At 40.0% G+C, this 21,646-nt stretch overlaps 1 protein-coding gene and 1 pseudogene across 2 annotated transcripts in view; one reads left to right on the top strand and one right to left on the bottom strand.

Moving 5' to 3' along the window:
* LYRM4 (LYR motif containing 4) overlaps positions 1 to 21,646 on the top strand; it is a 159,326-nt gene that overhangs the window by 35,413 nt on the left and 102,267 nt on the right. For both annotated transcript variants that reach the window (XM_073224698.1, XM_073224697.1), the window contains exon 2: positions 13,761 to 13,881. In XM_073224698.1, the coding sequence (XP_073080799.1) occupies positions 13,761 to 13,881 (121 nt within the window). The remainder of the gene's footprint in view (positions 1 to 13,760; positions 13,882 to 21,646) is intronic.
* Positions 17,209 to 21,635, bottom strand: LOC140846835 (E3 SUMO-protein ligase PIAS2 pseudogene; annotated as a pseudogene).

A 21,646-nucleotide genomic window follows, 5' to 3' on the forward strand; every position in this document is an offset into this window, starting at 1 on the left:
AAAATATTCTCTTATTATGTAATGAATTTTTTCCTAGGCCCAATTATTATTTATGAGTGTATTTCCAGGAATGTAGGGTTTTTTTCACCATACATTATGAAACTGTAGTCAATAAGTATATACTGATGTTGTTCTTGCTAAAGTTACTAATGACATCCTAACTGCTAAATTCATTGGGGCTCTTTTCAGCCTTTGTCTTATCCTTTCTAGTAGTTGTGACAATCTTACCTACTCTGTGCCTCTTAAGTATGCTTTCTTCGTCTTTCCTGCCTGATCTTCTGCCTGCTTTTAAATATTGGTATCTCTCCAGGCTGTGTCCAAGGTTTTAGCTTTTCTTCCTACTCTACTGCTTTTCTCAGAACGAACACATCTTCTCCCATGGTTTTACCTCACTCATGTCAGTGATTTTCAAGTTTATTGCCAGCCCACACCTTCTCATCACAGATCCAAACCTTATTTCTGGTGACCTGCTGGACATACCTACCTTGTTGTCCTGTGGTTGCCTCAGAATGAACTGTCTAAAGTATCTATGTAGAGCCTGTTTTTACCTACTGAATACTTCTTGATCCATCCCTTTTTTCCTGCATGACGCTGCTTTGGTTTAATTCCCCATCATATATTTCACATGGCTATACTTAGCTAAGTATATTTCCTTCCCTAATCTCTTGTCCCACAAATTGAACCTTCTCCATTACTGATTTTTCTTTCTTGTGGTATGTTACTGATTTTATTGTATCACTAGGTACTTAAAAATTAATTATTGTAATAATTTGGAGAGCTTAAACTTCCATAATCAAAAGTAATTATTGGTAACATACTGTTATATCCCCTATTTTATCTGTACCTATATTTCCCATAAGTGAGATCATCCTAAATATAGTTATAGCCTCCATTTTAAAAAACAACACCAGAAGGTAAAGTTAGATCCATACTCAACACTTTCCACTAAAATGAGGTCTAGAGAGATCAGAGAGTTAAACATAAAGACTTAATCCATAGAAGTTCTCAAGAGTATATGTGTGAGTGTTTTTTGTGATTTTGCAGTAGAGAAGACTTTTGTACATATAATATGATTTGTGACCCAGAGATCATAACGTAAAAATTGATATACTTGGCTATATAAAACTGAACATTTCTACATGACAAAAACATGCAAACATCGTAAACAAAACCAAATGACAACCCAGGGAGAAAATCACAACTCCTCACAAAGATCTGGCTTCTTGGAGAACTTAAATAGGTCTTATAATTCAATCAAAAAGACAAATCACTTCATTAAGAAAAGGCAGATGATACAAACATGAGAAATACAAATGGCTTTACACTTGTGAAAAGTTGATCAGTTTCATTCATAATAAGAAAAATGTAATTAAAAATAAAATGAGCAAAACTCAGTAGCAAAAAATAATGAGATCAAAAAAATAGGCAGAGAATCTGAATAGACATTTTTCCAAAGAAGACATACTGATGACCAACAAACACCTGAAAAGATGCTTAGCACCACTGCTCATCAGAGAAATGCAAATCAAAGCCACAATGAGATACCATTTTTTCCTGTTAGAATGGCTATTATCAAGAAGACAAGAAATAACAAATATAGGTGAGGGGAAAAAGAAACCCTTGTGCACTGTTGGTGGTAATGTAAATTGAGCAGCTGCTGTGGAAAATGTATGGATGTTCCTCAAAAAAATAAAAATAAAAGTACCGTGTGACCCAGTAATTCTACTTTGGGGAGTTATCTGAAGAAAATGAAAACAGTAATTTGAAAAGATATAGGGATCACCACAGTGCTCACTGCAGCATTATTTATAATAGCCAAGGTATGGAAGCATCCTAAGTGTCCATTGATGGAGGAATGGATAAAGAAGATGTGATACACACATGCAGACATGCATTCAAAATAGAATACTAGTCAGCCATAAAAAAGAGTGAAATCTTGCCATTTGCAACAACATGGAGAGGACTCTGAGTGAATTATGTTAAGTAAAACAAAAGACAGGAGGACAAACACCATATGATTTCACTTACATGTGGAATCTAAAAACCTAAACAAAATCATAGTAACAGAGAACACGTTGGTGGAGGGGAGGAGAATAGGGAGTGAGAGAAATGGGTAAAGAGGATCGAGAGATAAAAATCTCCAGTTATAAAATAAATAAGTCATGGAGATGTCATATACAGCATGGTGACTATAGTCTACAATATCATAGAGCATACTTGAAAGTTGCCAAGAAAGTAGGTCCTTAAAGTTGACTCTGTATGGTGACGGATGGTAATAGACTTACTGTGATGATAACTCTCCAAAGTATACAAATACTGAGTCATTATGTTGTACACCTGAAACCAAGATAATATTCTATGTCAATTATGCCTCAAAAAATTTTTTTAAGTAAAACAAGATACTATTTTTCACATGTTAAATTAGCAAAGATCAGAAAGTTTGATGATACATTGTGTTTGCAAAGGTGTTGGGAAACAGACACGTTTATAGTTTGCTGGTCAAAGCACAGATTGGTACAACTTCTATGGAGAAAATTTTTGGCAGTAGCTTATCAAAGCTACAAATATACATATCATTTGCCCTACCAATTCCATTTCTAAGAATTGATCCCACAGACATGTGTATGTGAGGCTACAGTAAACAAGGATATTGATCACAACATTGTAATAGCAATATTGGAAACAGCCTAAATATTAATAAAGGACTGACTATATGATTTCCATTTCACCCATACGGTGGAATACTGTACAGCCATTTATGAGTCAGCTCCATTTGTATTGCTGTGAAATGATCACTAAGCTATCTTTACTTGAATTAAAGGTACACAGTATGTTCAGAATGCTACCACTTGTGAAGAAAAGATATACTGAGAGAGGTTTTAATATGACCTAGTATCTCTGGGAGGTGGCATAAGAAGCTCCTACCTGTGACAGCATCTAGAGAAAACTAACAGACGGGAGTGAAAGGGACACAGATTTCCCTTCACATATTTTTATGCCTTTGACTTCTGTACCTGTGACTTTAAGTTTTTTTAAACACCTATTTTAAAGGTACACAGTATCATAATTTATGTAGCCACTTCTCCATTGTTGAACATCTAAGGTTGTTTCTATTTTATATGTGATTTTTGTCCTTTTTATTTATGTGGTGGATGATGTTGATGGATTTTCAAATGTGCCATCCTTGCTTCCCTGGGATGAATCCCACTTGGTCATGGTGTACGATCCTTTTAATGTATTTTTGAATTTGGTTTGCTAATATTTTGTTAAGCATTTTGCATCTATGTTCATCAGGGATATTGGTCTGTAATTTTCTTTTTTTGTGGTGTCTTTGTCTGGTTTTGGTCTTAGAGTGATGCTGGCTTCATAGAATGAGTTTGGGAGTATTCCCTCTTTTTGTATTTTTTGGAAAACTTTAAGGAGAATGGGTATTATGTCTTCTCTGTATGTCTGATAAAACTCCACGGTAAATCCATCTGGCCCGAGAGTTTTGCTTTTGGGTAGTTTTTTGATTACTGATTCAATTTCTTTGCTGGTAATTGGTCTGTTAGATTTTCTGTTTCTTCCTTGGTCAGTCTTGGAAGGTTGTATTTTTTCTAGGAAGTTGTCCATTTCTTCCAGGTTTTCCAGCTTGTTAGCATAGTTTTTGTATTATTCTCTAATAATTCTTTGTATTTCTGTGGGATCTGTCATGATTTTTCCTTTCTCATTTCTGATTCTGTTGATGTGTGTAGATTCTCTTTTTCTTTTTATAAGTCTGGCTAGGGGTTTATCTATTTTGTTTATTTTCTCAAAGAACCAGCTCTTGGTTTCATTTATTTTTCTATTGCTTTATTCTTCTCAATTTTATTTATTTCTTTTCTGATCTTTATTATGTCCCTCCTTCTGCTGACTTTAGGCCTCATTTGTTCTTCTTTTTCCAATTTTGATAATTGTGTCTTTAGACTATTCATTTGGGATTGTTCTTCCTTCTTTAAATATGCCTAGATTGCTATATACTTTCCTCTTAAAACTGCTTTTGCTGCGTCCCACAGAAGTTGGGGCTTTGTGTTGTTGTTGTCATTTGTTTCCATGATCTCTATTTTGATTTGGTCATTGATCCATTGATTATTTAGGAGCATGTTGTTAAGCCTCCATGTGTTTGTGAGCCTTTTTGCTTTCTTTGTACAATTTATTTCTAGTTTTATACCTTTGTGGTCTGAAAAGTTGTATGGTAGAATTTCAGTCTTTTTGAATTTACTGAGGCTCTTTTTGTGGCCTAGTATGTGGTCTATTCTGGAGAGTGTTCCGTGTGCACTTGAGAAGAATGTGTATCCTGTTGCTTTTGGATGTAGAGTTCTATAGATGTCTATTAGGTCCATCTGTTCTAGTGTGTTGTTCAGTGCCTCTGTGTCCTTACTTATTTTCTGTCTGGTGGATCTGTCCTTTGGAGTGAGTGGTGTGTTGAAGTCTCCTAAAGTAAATGCATTGCATTCTATTTCCTCCTTTAATTCTGTCAGTATTTGTTTCACATATGTTGGTGCTCCTGTATTGGGTGCATATGTATTTATAATGGTTATATCCCCTTGTTGAATTGACCCCTTTATCATTATGTAATGTCCTTCTATATCTCCTGTTACTTTCTTTGTTTTGAAGTCTATTTTGTCTGATACTATTACTGCAACACGTTTTTTCTCCTTGTTGTTTGCGTGAAATATCTTTTTCCATCCCTTGACTTTCAGTCTGCATGTCTTTGGGTTTGAGGTAAGTCTCTTGTAAGCAGCATATGGATGGGTCTTGCTTTTTTATTCTATTACTCTGTGTCTTCTGATTGGTGCTTTCAGTCCATTTACATTTAGGGTGATTATTGAAAGATATGTACTTATTGCCATTACAGGCTTTAGTTTGGTGGTTACCAAAGATTCAAGGTTAGCTTCTTTACTATCTTACTGTCTAACTTAACTCGCTTATTGAGCTATTACAGACACAGTCTGATGATTCTTTATTTCTCTCCCTTCTTATTCCTCCTCCTCCATTCTTTGTATGTTAGTTGTGGGGGTTTTTTTGTGCTCTTTTGTGTTTCCTTTGACTGCTTTTGTGGGTAGTTGATTTTATTTTTTGCCTTTAGTTAGTATTTGATTGTTCCGCTTTCTTTGCTGTGATTTTATTTTCTCTTGTGACATCTTTTTAGCCTTAGGAGTGCTTCCATCTAGAGCAGTCCCTCTAAAATACCCTGTAGAGGTGGTTTGTGGGAGGCAAATTCCCTCAACTTTTGCTTGTCTGGGAAATGTTTAATCCCTCCTTCATATTCAAATGATAATCTGTGCTGGATACAGTATCCTTGGTTCAAGGCCCTTCTGTTTCATTACATTAAATATATCATGCCATTCTCTTCTGGCCCATAAGGTTTCTGTTGAGATGTCTGATGATAGCCTGATGGGTTTTCCTTTCTTTGTAGGTGACCTTTTTTCTCTCTCTGGCTGCCTTTAATACTCTGTTCTTGTCTTTGATCTTTGCCATTTTAATTATTATGTGTCTTGGTGTTGTCCTCCTTGGGTCCCTGTGTTTGGAGTTCTGTGTGCCTCCGTGGTCTGAGAGGCTATTTCCTCCCCCACTTTGGGGAAGTTTTCAGCAGTTATTTCTTCAAAGACACTTTCTATCCCTTTTTCTCTCTCTTCTTCTCTGGTACCCCTACAATGTGGATATTGTTCTGTTTGGATTGGTCACACAGTTCTCTTAATATTCTTTCATTACTGGAGATCCTTTTAGCTCTCTCTGCATCAGCTTCTCTGCGTTCCTATTCTCCAATTTCTATTCCATTAATGGCCTCTTGCACCTCATCCATTCTGCTTTTAAGTCCTTCCAGAGATTGTTTTATTTCTGTATTCTCCCTCCTTAGCTCTTGCACTTTTTTCTGCAAGTCCATCAGCATGGTTATGACCTTTATTTTGAATTCCTTTTCAGGAAGATTGGTTAGGTCTGTCTCCCCAGGTTCCCTCTCAGGGGAGGATGTCTGTGTGATTTTGGTCTGTATCAGATTCTTCTGCCTTTTCATGGCAATGGGCAGATGGCGCATGTGTCAGCTGGGAGAACAAAATCCCTTCCTGCTTGCTCCTTGCATTCCTCTCCTGGGAGAACAGCGACCCCTAGCGGCTTGTGCTGGGCAGTTGCCGCAGACAGGGTCTCTGATTCTTGTCTGGCCTGCTGTGAGGTAAGCTCCGCACGCAGTTGCTGTGGGCGTGGCCGCTCTCAGGCTGCTGCGCTGCTATGGTGGAGCCGCGCCAGAGGGGGAACCAGCAGGTGGCTGTTTATCACTGTGAGGGGCCTCAGAGCTGCCCTGCCGCCCAGGGGGTTAGTGTGCCCTGAGTTCCCCAGGATTCCCAGCTGCTGGGCTGAGTGCTCCAGGACGCTTCCATCCAGCTGTGGGGTCCCTGTCCCTTTAAGTCTTTCAAAGGGCAGTTGCTTTTCTTTTGTTCCAGGGGCGATGGCTGCAGGGACCTGCTCACAGGTTTTACTGTCCCGTTTCCCTAGTATCCAGCACCCCACGCACCGTGTGTCTGCGCTCCCAGTTAAGATGGCTAGGGCTGGGTATTTAGCAGTCCTGGGCTCCCTCTCCCTCCCCGCTCTGACTCCTCTCCTCCCGCTGGGGAGCTGGGGTGGGGGGACCACTTGGGTCCCGCTGGGCCATGGCTTGTATCTTATCCCCTTCATGAGGCGCTGGGTTCTCACAGGTGTAGATGTAGCCTGGCTGTTGTCCTGTATCTTCTGGTCTCTCTTTTAGGGATAGTTGTATTTGTTGTATTTTTAAAAAATATATATATGTTTTTGGGAGGAGATTTCTGCTGTCCTACTCATGCTGCCATCTTGGCTCCTGCCCTGCCCTTTGTTTTTTAAAAAAATTCTGCGACTATGATGGACAGAAAATTGTACCTTGTTTAAATTTGCATTTCTGTATTATGATTGAGGCTGAACATTCATATATCCATCCATCTCTCTCTCTAAATTTAGTCACTCTTTGCAGTCTCTTGTGAATTATTATTTCACAACTCTTACACATTTATTAACTCTGGTCCTAATGTCTTTCTACTCAATTTATATGTGCTATTTATATGCTAAGGGCATTAATCTTTTGTCAGATTTGTTTGTAACTATGTTAGGTCTTTAAGGACAAGTAGCAGTTAGCTAAGAAATCAGGCTGGAGAAGGACATGCCTTGTATGGAGAAACAGTAGGGCCTAGAGGAGAGACTGTGGGAAACTACAAGGCTTCCCATCTAGCCTGAGTTGGTTCCGTGCTGCAGTGGTGCTTGCTGGAGTGAGAAGCTGAGCAGCAGTACACTGTCCATGCTAATGCATTTGACCATTTCCCTGAATACAGTGGAAAACGGCTAGGGAAGTAGTAATAGGTTTTATTTCTAAGTATGTAATAGGTTTATTTATTTAGTTGCCCAAACACTTAGAAGCTTTGGTCTCCAAATTGAGTTTTCTGATAGTCACTTTACCTTCCTCACTCCACAGCCCTTCTCATGGTCACTGCCCTCCTTTTTTAAGCAATTAAATAATTTCACTTACTCTTCCTGCTTATGTCAGTAGCTCTTTCCCTTATAATGCTCTCAGCCACCTGTCTTTTCTTAAGATATGCTTCGTGCTTGAACTATTTGTGGGAACACTTAAAGCAGTGTTGAGAGGTAAGATGATCTCTTTAAGTCTTGTGATGCGAGAGACAGGTGTTTTTAATGCCCTTTCAAAATGACAACTTGGTTTATACGAAGTGCTTATCGAATTTTGGGTAGAGTTTATCGACCTTTGAAGGAGGCATAGTTTGAGGCTGGAAATCACAGACTGCCTTCAAAACCCAGGTCTGCCTCTTATTGGACGTGTAATCTTGGTCTAAATGTTTTTAAACTCTCTGAGTCACCATAGGTGAGTATTAAGTGAGATAATGTATATCTGGTACTTAGCACAATACCTTGTGCATGGCACTTGTGCCTTAAGTTATGGATATTGTTATCACTTTGAACCCTCAAAAGAGCACTACAAATACCTGTGGAACGCAGCCTTTTTTCTTTGTGAATTGTGAAAATAGGAATCTGAGGCTATACTTACACTTATCTGTAGTCCATTCAATGTTATCTACTTAAATTTTCTTCTTTGTACTTTCTAAAAGTATTTTTTCTCTGACCTTGGAGCTCAGGGTTTTTTAAGAAGTATCTTGGCATGGTACTATGTTTGTTAAATCTCAATGAGTCTTCTCCATTTTTTATACTCATTTCTGGGACATTTTCTTCCATTACAATTTTAATTAGTACTCAGTTCAGTTTTTTCATACTTATTACTCATAGGTTATATACCTTTGCCCTATTCTGAAGGTTAATCTTATATCTTTTTCATTAACTCACTTAATTTTTCTGTTTTAGATTTGATTTTCTAGTTTGTCTTCTATTCTGGTTTCTGTAACACTGTTAATTCTTACTTCCTTCAGCTATGTATATAATTCTCTACAGTTGCAATCTTTGTTTTGTGTTTAGTTTTTTTTTTCTTCTTTTGCTTTTCTCAAAAGTGGGCAAATATAACTCCTATACTATTTATTAAAAAAAATTTTTTTAAGCCTACCTATTGAGGAATAGTTGATGAAACAGTCCAGTGCATCCATTTTAAGTGTACAGTTCAGTGTTTTGACAAATACATAGGCCTGTGGAAACACCACCCCAGTCAAGATTAGAACTGTTCCATTAACCCCAAGGAAGTCTCCCTAACCCCCTATGTTCATTTTGAATGGCCTCTATTTCCTCTTTCATCTCTCTGTATGTAGATTTCATCCCCTGCCAGTCCGTGAGTTCAATAGCCTGGCTCATCTCCACTGTATCCTTAGCACCTTGCGCCGTGCTTACCTGATAAGCATTCAATACATACATCTTTCGTGAATTCCCATTGCAAATTCTGTAATCATTTCCTTTCAGAGGTCATTTCAGTCTTTGTGCTGTGAACCGGTTTCATTCTATTTCTTTTACAGTTTCCTATCCTTTGTTATATTTTCCTTATTAATTATTTGTATTTTTTGAAGGTCTTTTTGATATTGCCCGTAATATTTTGGTAAGTTCACTTATTGAGTAAATATTTACTGAGGACAATCTGTGAGCCAGGCACTTAAAATCCACGGGTAAATGATAAAAATCCCAACTGTATGTAGCTTACCTTGTATGGGAACTTAACTTCATAAGGAAGCTTTCTGTTAAGTTCAAACCAGAGTATAACCACATTGAAATGATCCTTCAGCTTTCTTTCTCTTGGTGTTACTATCCATTTTATGATATACTACGCACATATACATGCACAGCAATCCCAAGTCCTTTGAATTAATCTGAGAGGTAAGAGCCTTAACCAAGATTAGGTTTTGGAAAAAACTGAGAGTTTGGAAAAGTAGAAGGTGATTCAGAAGGCATGTGGATGGTTGAAACAGTAAGATTTAGTGATTGATTGAACATAAGGAATTAAGGGAAAGGAAGAAATTTAGGAGGAATCCCCAGATCCACTGGGGGCAAGGGGAAAGAAAGATTGTTTTCAAAGTGTCCTGTGGAAGAACCTGTAGTGGGTATAGTGGGTCTTTTCTTGACAAGTCCAAGTGGCAATTGGGTTATATTGGAACTCAAAAAGTAGGTATGGATGAGAGAAAGATTTCTTAGCCAATGGCATATACATACACATACACACATGAATGATAATTGAAACCTTGGGCACAGACGCAATTACTGAAAGAGATTTTATTAAAAAGAGAAGAGGTCCAATATGGAGCCCTTGAGAGTAGAACATTTAAGAGACAGCACAGTAAGATGAGGCCACAAAGACTAGGAAGAAATAGCTAATAGATCTACAGTGCAGGAGGAAAAACCAACTGGCTATGGAACAACATCAGTGAAGCAGATTGCAAACAGTCATCTATCTTACTAGAAGAATTATTGACTTTAAAAGGTCTTATTTTTATTAAAAATTTTGACTGTTTTTTAAGTTACCTAAATTTGATGGTCTGTGTATGCACTGGAATACCTGTTAGAGTTAAGGCTGGATGAATCTTGAGGCTTTACCTCGAGAAGTGAGCAGACAACAGCATCCTGGAGATGTACAGCACGGTTTCACTAGGTAGCCTAGCCTCAAAGATGCACAGGGGAACTGATGATCCAGAAGCAGCAGTAGGATCCAGGAACATACTGGCACCCTCCACTCAGCCTGTGGAATCTGGAGGCGTGCAGAATTAAGCAGCTTCCTCCAAATGGCTGTAATGGAAGCACTGTCTCCAGGAGCAAGGAATGTTTTGAGTTAAAGCAAGCAGATGGAGGACTTCCCTTTCCCAGCAATTACAGGAGTTTGCCCCAACGTGGCCAAAGAAAGGGTTGAGCTGTTTTGTTACTGGATACTTGATTGGGGTTGGGCAGGGAGGAAAAAGCAGAGATGTTGTCACAGGGTTGATAAGCAGAGAAACCAGCACTTGGGGTGAGGATGAAGGGTGACAGAAAGGAGTATTACATCAACTGGCTTCTAAATCTCACCTTTTGCATGCTAAAGCCAATGTGAGCCTCCAGGTGCTGAGAGGCTGTGATTATTACAGCCTCCATTTGGCTGGCAGTGGTTCTAGAAGGGGAGAAAGTGAAGCAAGACCTCAGAACTGTAGAGCCTTCATTAGTACTGCCTGCGTGTTGCTTTGCACTGGGAAATTGTAATGGATGGAGGAGTCTCATAAAGGAATTTGATCCTTGTGATGGTGAAAGGATAGCCAGTAGAAGAACATATGTTCTGGGAGGTCTGAGGGCAAACCAAAGGGCAGAGGCTGGGGTGGAGAAGAAAAGCCAAATGGGAATCTCCTGTACAAGGAAGCACCGAAAAACTCCAAATCCCAGGAGGGGAGAGAGAGAGCCGTGCTTGGGAGAGCAGCATAGCCCTCCTCTTGCTGTGGCTGCAGTCTGCTTTTCCATAGGTGGTAGCTGTTGCCTATATTTGTTAATTTTGCATGCTTCATTTCAAACAGCATCTGACTCACATTAGGTTCATCCTAACGCCGGGCTCTGTGCAGCAGCTGGCTGCCATTTCATTGCAGCATCTGCACATTTTTCTTTGAAATGTTCTTGCTCAGTAATATTGTCAAGAGGCTGATAGCCAGAATGTGTTTGAGGATGAATGGTTTATCTTAGTAACTGGAAAAGAAATGTAAATGATAAAATCCAAGGCAGAGGCAGGATTGAAATAATCAGTGGTTTGCCCTCTCCTACAAAATTTGAAGATCCAGTGCCAGAATTGTGATCACCTTCACAAAATTATGATCATTTGTAATAATTCATACAACTGAAAAATTATTCATGCAGCAGTTAGTTTATTGTTCTCAGCCAACGTGGTGTCTTCTCTTAGGGCAAAAGAAAGCTGTTTTAGACAGTGGAGGAGAAAGAATGGCAAGGAAGAGAAGAAGAAACCATTACATCATTCATGTCAAAGGTGCTTCCAAAATTGGAAGAACAACTTTTGGTTGCTTTAAACACAATTAATTTAAAAATCTAGCATTTCTTTCCTTTAGGTATAGACTTTGTTGATTAGGGAGACAACAGGAATATACAGTGGAATAGTTAGAACCCTGGACCTCGAGTTCAACTGATAGAAACTGTTGAGTGTCTTAGCTGTTTTCTAATTTCCTTGAACCTCAGAACAACTTAGGTCTTTGCATTCCATGCCACCTTCCTTTTTTCCTAGCTGTTCCTAGCTAGTCACTAACTTGTAGAAAAATGAACTTAGTAGTGACTACTATTGTCCATTTTATTTTTCCAAAAAGCCTGGCCAGCATCCTAAGTGAAGAAAGAACTAAGACAAATGGATAATTTCCTGAGGCTAATTCCTGTTAGAAAACCAGTTCTGCATATGGAATAAAATATTAGAACTAAATTATTTTGTTCACTCTCTGCTCCCATCACCACCAAAAAAGAAATTGTTTTGGAGAAGTGTTTGGGTGTGAGGAAGAACAGTGATGTTGTGTTATATAAACAACCATTACTCTGTGCAATAAAGTGCACCAGAAATTGCTTTGAGCTTACCTCTCTACTATCTAAAATCTGTTAGCTTAGCGTCTACACATGAGGCAATCTATACTTAATACAATCTATCAGTGAAATCCTCCCATGTGCTTTTATATGCGAATGAATCCAGTTAATGGCATCTGCTAGTGCAAGGATTCCATTTCCAGTCATCACCACCCTAAGGTTGATACTGAGCACCCAGAAACATGAGTACTCCATTTGGCTCACGAGGTTCAGAGGAACTTCTCCGCAACAGCTTTCATCCTGAAAGTACAAGTTTTAAAATGTCTTCCTCCTTTATGGTTCTTAATGTTATGAGATCTCATTTTACTCTTGCCTTTAAAGGCAAATGACCTGATACTTGAATTTTTAATTTAAAATTTCTTCTTACTTTAGAAAGTTTTCTAGAACAAAATTAATCTTCTCTAAGATCAGATTTCCCCGTAAGTTGTATCATCTCCCAACACCCACCCCCCAACTCTCAAGGTAATTACATTCCCCTTCTCTCATTTCTTTGCCTCTGTTCCCATTCTGTTCCTAATATTTGCACGTGCATTCTTTAGTTGGTATTTAAAGTTAAAAGTAGAGCAGTCTGAAATCATAGAAGACCAGAGAAAATTGTGTGTAATATGTCTGACTTGGGGGGTTTCATCTCAGTCTCTTGTCTTCATTCTGGTGTTAGAACAGGAAAGAATGGGGGTTAAGGCCATGACTGTCTGAGTGTAGGAGTATATCAGGTTCAAGACTCTTAAATCAGCTGTTGTGGCTAATTATATAGACCCTCTGTTACACACACTGTGGTATATACCCTGAGGATGCTGAATGAGGTGTAGTTGTGACATGAGGAGAGGTGAATGCTGATTGCATTGAGGTATTAACAAGAAGAATAGCTGTCATTTATTGAGTCTTTCTATGTACCGTGTTCTGTACCAAATTCCAAACACACACTATAAAGCTTAATCCTCCCAGCTGCCTTGAGAGGTAGGCAGTATTATGCCTATTTGACAGAGGAAGAAACATGGACTTATGTTAAGAAGCTTGCCCGAGTTTACACAATCAGTAGGAGCTGGAGCAATAATTCAAACCCAAGCCAGTCTGATTTGAACGCCTTGCTCTTGAACTGCTGTCCTGTACTGCATGTAATTTAGACCTGGGGGGAAGGAGGTGTTAATGTGTGCATGTGAGTGCACATGTAGGCATTTTAAAGGTGGAGAAACGCATTTTGGTGTACTCTGTACTCTCAACTGTGTCAGGATCCCAGTGTGGATTCTTATATGTGGTTTATCACAAGGGGATTAAACAGCCAAAAGATAGGACAAATTTGGAAAGCTAAGCCAACTTTGGCATAGATCCCTGTCCTAGTGCATGCATATGTGTTGCATCATTTCATCTCTTAATTTGTGCCTTGTCTATGTATATTAAAGATTCAGTTATCTGTGTTAATGGAGAGAGACCAGACCTGAATAAGGAACCAGGAATCTAAGGAGCATTTCAGTCACAGTTTGCATTTATATGTGACTTGGTTAGGGTGGATTTATTTCCCTAAGTCTGTTTGCTTAGTCATCCCAGAATAGTAATGGATAGGTCTGTCTCAAGAGCTAAGATCAAAGTGGATTATCCACGGGGAAATATCAGACAGTTAATTCCAAAGGAAAAGCTTTTGAATTCATTTACAAGCACAGCTTCAGACTGCTGACACCTCTTCTTTTTTTTCCCCTGAATTCATTTAGAACTTACACTGTCAGGAGGATAAGAGATGCATTCCGAGAAAATAAGAATGTAAAGGATCCTGTAGAAATCCAAACCCTAGTGAATAAAGCCAAAAGAGACCTTGGAATAATCCGCCGACAGGTAAGATGGTTCAGTGATGTGCTGTTTTTCATTAAGAGCTTTAAGCTTTGACATATCCCCTTAATTGAATATCAGTTTTTATTGTTAATGATTTACACCAAAGAGTCATGAAACTCTATTCTTCTAACTCATATGGACAAAGAAGGATACCTATCCTATTACTTGAAGGAGGGTGTAAAGAAAAATACCAGCTTTCCACAATTTCCAGGGAATGCATCCTTTTGGGAAGCTGCATTCTTACAGCTTTCTAAAGATTGATGCTTTATGAAACTTTTACAAGAATTGTGTGTCTCTAAGGTACATTACACATTTATACATGGACATGTATCAAAGAGCGTTTTTTGATACACCTTTCCTAGTATTTTAAATCATAATTCAAGACAATGTTGCCCTTTTCCTGAAGACACCCATCATTGCTGATGAATGTGAGTTCTGTTGCCCCATGGAAGGTGTATCTGCAGGTGCAAATGCTGTAAAGCACAGCTGCTTAGGTACTGATCCCGTGAAGGACCCTGGAAGGTGTTTCTGGTATTGTCTTGCAGAGGCCAGGGATCACCTTGATTTGTGCTTGCTTTTCTCTTCCTCCTGAGGTTGAGTGGAGCATCTGCAGCAGCATGGTCTCCTGGGTAGTGTAATTATGTCCACCTTTCCACAAAATTAATTAGAGAGCAAATGCTAAGTAGCCTGCTATCAGTTCGTTTTTCATTATTTTTCTTTGATTTAGCAACAATCACACCATAAGCTTCATATCTGCTTCTCTTCATTTTTCTAACTTGCAGTAAATTTGTTAATAAAGTACAGAAGGGAAACAAACCCCTTAGCATTTTCCTAAGTTCTGCTAATGTTTCAGAAAGGGCTTCTTAGCATCATCAGGAGATGCCAGTTTGGCTGACATATCATAATATAAGACATATATGTATCAGGGATATATATATCCCTGACCCTTCTTCGTGCTAAACAGAACTCAAAAAAAGAAACAATATTAAAAATTGTAGTTTCCATTTTATGTCAAAATTTAAAGTCTTGTTATATTGCCTGCATAATGAAACAGTCCTTTCTAGAACAGCATTTCAGATTCTGATAAAACCCTCCTTTATAGTTCTGTAGTTATCTAGCAATAGAATAACTTTGCCACATTCAGACAAGCCTAGGGGATGATCTTTAACTACTGGCATGAAAAGATAATAGGACAGTCAAAAAGAAACAGATTTGCACATTTGCCTGTATTTTGATGGTGGCAGATAAATGAGTTGCCATTTTGAAAACCCTAGAACAATGGCATTTGTGGTTGCATTTTATGGGCTTCTTTAGCCCTGGAACTTGGAAAAACAAACAGCCTGAGGCCTTATTTTGTATAAACTCAACATTCATCGCTTTGGCACTTTCCCATGTAGAAGTTTAGGAAAGGGTGCCTGTAAGTAATCCCATGTAGAAGTTGGCAAGCATCTCCAAACCAGGCTGTTTTTATCTTTTAGGGTAAAGTTCCTTGAGTAAAAACTGCTTAGGAAAGGGTGCCTGTTGCCTCCATTTCTTCTTCTATGTAATTCTCTGTGTCACCTCTTGGTTTGAAATGCTGTAACTACTCTTCCAAAAAGAAAATAGACTAAACTGGCTCTCATCAGACACCCCCAGTGAATCCTCACTGAAAACAGACTGGAACTTCTGGACATGTGTGAGGCCAGGGCGCCCTCCCCAGGACAGCCTGGGAAGTGCACCTTCCTTGATGGGGAACAGGAGCTGCCTCCTTTCAGGCAGGGCTTCCACATCAACCAGCAGCACTGCCAGTGATTATGTTAGCTCTGAAGACCCTGCTTGGAGAGGCCCTGACCGACGGAGGCATTCTCATTCCATCAAAGAACTAATTAGCAGTTACACATCAACAACTGGAAGTTTCTGTTCATTTCCCTTACACTAAATCCAAGCGTTAACACCTACCAGAGACATAGTTAGCTTACGAGATGTAGCGGCTCCCCAAGCCACACCTCACTCTAAGCTGGTATTAGTTGGCCTTGGCCCAAAGTCCTAAAATAAAGTGGCATCTGTATTTTCTCTGCACTGGCCTCTGTAGTAGTCTTCTAACTTCCTTCCCTGGTGCTCCCCACCCCAGGGGCCTACTCTCCACACACAGCCTGAGTGATCTTTTTTAAAAGGAAAATCAGAGCAGGTTACACCCTTGCTCAGACCCCTCCAGGGGCTTCGCTGTGTTCTGATGGTAAAATCCGAACTCCTTGTGAAGTCCTCAAAGGCCCACCACTGCTCTTTCTCCCTGACACTCTTTCAAATGCCTTCTTGATGTCCCTGGTGCACTGCCAGCTCCCCTTTGTACCCTCTACCTCTCCAGACCTTCCCATAGGTTGGTTCTCCTTTCCACTCAGACTTTTACTCAGATTCTACCTTTTCACAGAGGATTTCCCTGGCCTTGCTGTCTAAATAGCCTCCTTTCCTCTTCACTCTGTCCCCTTACCGTGCTTTAGTTTTGCTCGTAGCACTTACCAATACTGAAAATAACATTACTGTGGCCTTACCTGTTCTCTGACCTTCCTTGCGGACAGGGATCTCACCCGTCATGGTCACTGCGGCCTGGTAAACTAGAACATGGGCCCTGGGCCAGTGTGCCTGTGTTCACATCCTGACTCAGCCTGTGTGACCTTGAACCAGATGATTAACATCTTGGTACCTGATACAAAATACCAATGAGAACAGGCCCAACTTAATGGGTTATGGTGAGCATCAAATAAGTGAATATACTTAAGGCCCTTAGAAGAATCTTGGCACTTAGTAAACACTTGCTGTTGTCCAGAGTGTATAGAAGAGTCCCACGTGGAGTTGCCTCTTAACAATTATCTGTGGGCTAAATGAACATAAGAAGAGTTTGAGATCAGTGAAGGGGTCTCTGCCCCAAAATCGTGGGATCTTGCTAGCTGCCCAGGACCTCTCTTCAAAGAGACTGACCCACGAAAGGCAAACGAAAGCCTCATGAGGCGCCTACACTCGAATCCACAGACATTACCCTGGTGAGCTGGAACGTCCTTCATATCAAGTCTTCCCTCCTTCCACTTGAGTCCTTGGAAGTGAAGACCACCCCCAGGGTGCACACTGATCTCAGCATCACTTTTCCATGGATGCTTGAGCCCAGCACCCCACCCGCCCCCTGCCCCACCTTTCCAGCCCCTGGACATGCACATCCTGAACAGTGCTGCCCCTGAAGGCCTCGCTCTGACTTTCTCCCCTCAGCACAGTTCCTGCTTCTCTGCTTTCTAGTCAGCTTTTAAAGCCGGTCCTGCTTTCTACAGCTACCTCTTCAGTCGCTTCAGTCAGCTGTGATGCTAATGACAAGACCATAGCATGGTAAGATTCTACCTTTTTTGAAGATGTCTCTGAGCAAAGATTTCCTTCTGCTTTTTTGGGTAGAGAAACCAAGGTGCCCAAAAGCCAGATGCCTTGGCCAGGCCACATGGCCAGACTTGAGTTCAGTTCTTCTAATTCCTCAGAGCAAACTCAGAAGCTCAAGGACAGGAGCTCCTGCATCAGCAGGAGATGAAAGAGAAAGATATTCTTAAGTCATCCCCAGTTTTGTTCCCAAGATATTTAAAGACCGTATCCACCTAGCTCAGCCTGTCCTCAGAGGTTATTCTTCTTTTATATCCTTAATGTGTAGAGATATTGAGTCTTCACTGTGGCAACCCTGAAGGGTTCTAGATAGCATCAGCATTTTTTTATTCACCTTGCACACCATCCCAAAGGATTACTCTCATGTCAAGAAGTCCAGTGGCAGATTGTTCTTCCTCCATTATGAGCAAGTCAGATTCCTGTTGCCCCTCATAATTGCAGCCCCTGAGTAGAAGCCTGGCATATACTTGTTCTTTCTTTGATATTCTTGAACCAGCTCCCCCTATGAAAACTGTAATCTATTCTGTCAATGTCTAACCTCTTTCAGCTACACGCATCATCTCATATCCCATAGCTAACAGAGTTATTCTTCCACTTTCTTTAAATTCCCAGAATTTCCATACAAAATAGTTCTGTAAAGACAGCTTGTAGGAGTGTAGGAGTTCTTTTCTGCCAAAAGCAAGTTCTGAATTAACCCCCACTAAACCTAACTTTCCTGTCTGCCTCCCAAGTAGGATCACAAAAGTTGGAGAGGCCAAAATATGTGCCAGAAAGGACGCACAGAAGCTGGGCTGTGGACAGTGAGGCAAACAGCTCTCACACAATCTGGGCAGCAAAGAAGCACCTAAGGACTTTATACCCAGAGAGTATACACGGTGCCTTGGGTGTTTCATATTAGCAAGAGGAATGAAAAAGTCAACCAGACTTCGCTTTTGTCTTTGTTCCTTTTTCCATTTTCCTGTTTGGAAAGTATTCGTTCTGATTCCTGTTTCTGAAGCATTAATGAGAATAACTGTCCATTAAATATCCCTACCCGCCCCCCCCCCCACCTTATTATAGCTTTGCAGTTTGTCATGCCCCTTTGGATTTTAAACACCATAGCGTGCCTCATTTGGTATCACTAATTGCTGTACTTATCATCTTGCTACTTGGTTTCCCCTAAAGACCCACAGCACCAGCCATCATGTGGGGCCTTCTCTCCCTGTGTAGTTCACAGAGATTTTGTTTTCATCAGAGGAAATACTTTTCAAGCAATTTGAAATAGAATTGTAATCTTTCCTGTAGACTTACCTAGCTAAGTAGCTGCACGTTCGTGACAAGAAATAGACAGCTGAGACTGGGAAACTTCAGTTGCCAAATACATGGTGTAGAAATGTAGTGTAGCATACTGCAGTAGAGTATATTTCCATACTTTGACAAGGTTTCCTTGAATATGTATGTGAATTAAGATTGTGGCTTTAGGAATATTCTGCTAAATCCTAAATGTATAGCAATGTTTTCTTGAAACCTGGTGAAAACTAATGTATCTGCAGAGTTTGGGTTTATTTACAGCTTCCTGATGCTTTCGATGTGCTGTAGAGTGTATCCTGGGAGGCCACACTGTAGTCCTCCTGGGTTCCTATACAGCAGCAAACCTGGGTAACAAAAGTTGGGATGTGTGTGTTTTATAGATCCTTTTCATTCCATACTGAGATGTTCCCAGCCACTAAGTTAAGTAGACTAGTGGCTTCAGCACTAAGTTTATATCCCAACAATGTTTGGTACCCTCTCTGTGGTGGGATACATATGTATTGAAATAAGGACCATATCCAACAAAACAAGGTTGATCTGTAACTTAAGTATCTGGGTAAAGAAACACACTGTTACTGTCATATATAATTTTACAGTGAGCTGATAAACTGGTCATCTAATTCTGGATAACAGCAAGGTTTTAGAGTCATAACAATCTTGCCAGCAGCTTTTCATGACAATTCAATATCTTGTTGGCCATACTTAAGCTAGTGGGTTGGGATTTTCTTTCTAGCAAATATAACTTCATTCCATGTATTTTTCCTTCACATCAGGTTAAACAAAAAGTGCTGTCATTTTAGAATCACTCAGTACATCTTTTTTAATTAGAAAAAACTTTACTTGAGTACTGACATAATTTTATTGGTGTTTTTTTAAAAAAATTTTTTTTGACTGATTCATAGAATCCATCCAGTAACATGAAATTGAAATCCATGTCTCAAGAGGGTAGTTATGGCTGAATGTATCTCATGCTCAGAGTACAGCATGAATAAGAAAAATCCTTGTATATATTATTTGGTTCTTGGGCAGTCATCTGTGTTCATCTTTCAGAAAGCAGAAGATTTCATCTGATGCATTAATAAATATCAAAATAATTGTTACCAAAAAATAGAACTTCCCATGGACCAGAGACCCAAAAAGAGCAGTTTTAATGAGTGATTCCTGGAACCAAATGAGCTCTCCTTTAGTCTGGTGAGATAGAATGATAGAATGGTAGTTGCTGGTTATGACCCCATCTCACTCCTGCTGCTGGATAACTGGCATGAGTCTGCTTTCCTAAGGGCTGGTGGGGTGACAGACCTACTTCTTGCTGTGAAGGGTGAGATGAGACTATGCAAAAACGTAGGACAGTACTGGGGATCAACTGAAGAAGGGAAAGAAAAGCCAAGCCTGGCCAATCCGATGACATGCTTTATATTGCTGTGCGGTGGGATGGTATGAGGAGTCTGTTAATGTAGGTAAAACAGCAGCATCAGCTGAAGGCACAGTAGGCCCCTTACTGATACATGAGAGCCCCTTTGGTTGGGCTGCTTAGTGTTCTGACATGAAGGTGAATTTACTTTCGGCAGGAGGGTCTTCCTCCTCACCAGAGGGCTTTCTATTATTAGGTCAATAATGTCCACCTCTTGCTTGCCTCATTGGCTACCGTCAGTGAACAAGGCTTACAAAGGACACCTGAACTTTCTATTTTTGTACATGGTTGTCTGGATACTTTCACAACTTCCACAGCTTCTTTCTTCGGTCTCATTGGACACCAAGAATCATCTTGGAATTTAATCTCGTCCACTTCAGAACAGTCGTTGAGAATTTCCATAAAAAGCCCATCTAAAATTAGACTCACAGGCAGCCTTTTTGTCACACACAGGACAAAGGCTGATAGCTTTCTTCTCATTTATTTGCAAATAAATGGCAGCATCAGAGCATTTGCCAGTGTGTACAAGTCGCTGCATAGCATGGGATTGTCAGGCCTGTGTTCCTTAAAAGGCACATCAGAGATACCCAAAGGCTTGTTACAGAAATTTCTGTATTAGGATCTGCAGCAAGTTTTTTTTTTTTAATTAGTGCTCTGGAATGATCAGGGTTTCTAATATCTTTCCTTTTTAATCATTATAATAATATGGCTGATGTGAATTGATACACAGACGTAATTCTTTCCAATTTTTGGCACAGCCGAAGATAACCTCCCTAATGGTGTAATATTCAGAAGGCATCCAGGGTGCTTCTGTTCAACCCCATTTTTAGGAGGTGGTTCTGCAAAACCAGTTGAGGGAAACTGTTTACCATTTACCATTTACTTTTATATGTAGGCTAATGGGTAGTTGTCTTCTGGAAGGCAACTTGACTCTTCCAGGCAAAGTCTCAGCTAAACTGGCACTTTATAATCCTCTCCTACCACTGGGCAGAGAAATCCCTGCATATGCATATCTCTCTAACTTGCTGAGGTGTCAGAACAAAAATGAAAACTTTGCTTGAACTCATTGAATACCGCTTTGGAGTAAACTCATGCGCTTCTTGAGAACATCACAGAAGGACATTTTTAACCACATCAAGATGGAAAGGAGGAATTGGGGAACACGGCCACTGCATCTCAGTCATGGGCTCAGTATCTTGAAGCAGCCAACAGGAGAGGGTGGTGAGTGAAGTGTTAAATAGCAGGAGCCACAAGTGGATTTCAGCCTCAGCCAAGTCTACTTCTACAGGCAGTGAGCTACCATCCAAAACAACTGATGATTTGATTGTAGATAAATCAGAAAGGCCTTCCAGAGTCCATAAGTATCTGCATTTATACAGTTCTTGGATTTCAGTCTGAACTACAAGGCTGCAGCTGCTCTTCTATAAATGCAAGGCAGGAGGTCGTGCTTGCATCCACTTTTATTCCATCCCCCAAAGCCTAGTGACACTTGTAGTTCATAAGCCCTGAAACTAGAAGCCATGTTCAGAATGGTTAAAATGAAAACAGTGGTACTACCAAATGCTGGGAAGGATACCAAGAAACTTGATCACTCCATGCATTGTTGGTAGGGATATAAGTGGTAGAGCCACTCCTGAACTCCTGGAAATTCACTGTTTTGTATCACCCTTGGCA

The sequence above is a fragment of the Manis javanica genome, chromosome 16 (genome assembly GCF_040802235.1).
Source record: "Manis javanica isolate MJ-LG chromosome 16, MJ_LKY, whole genome shotgun sequence".
In the NCBI taxonomy this organism is placed as follows: domain Eukaryota; kingdom Metazoa; phylum Chordata; class Mammalia; order Pholidota; family Manidae; genus Manis; species Manis javanica.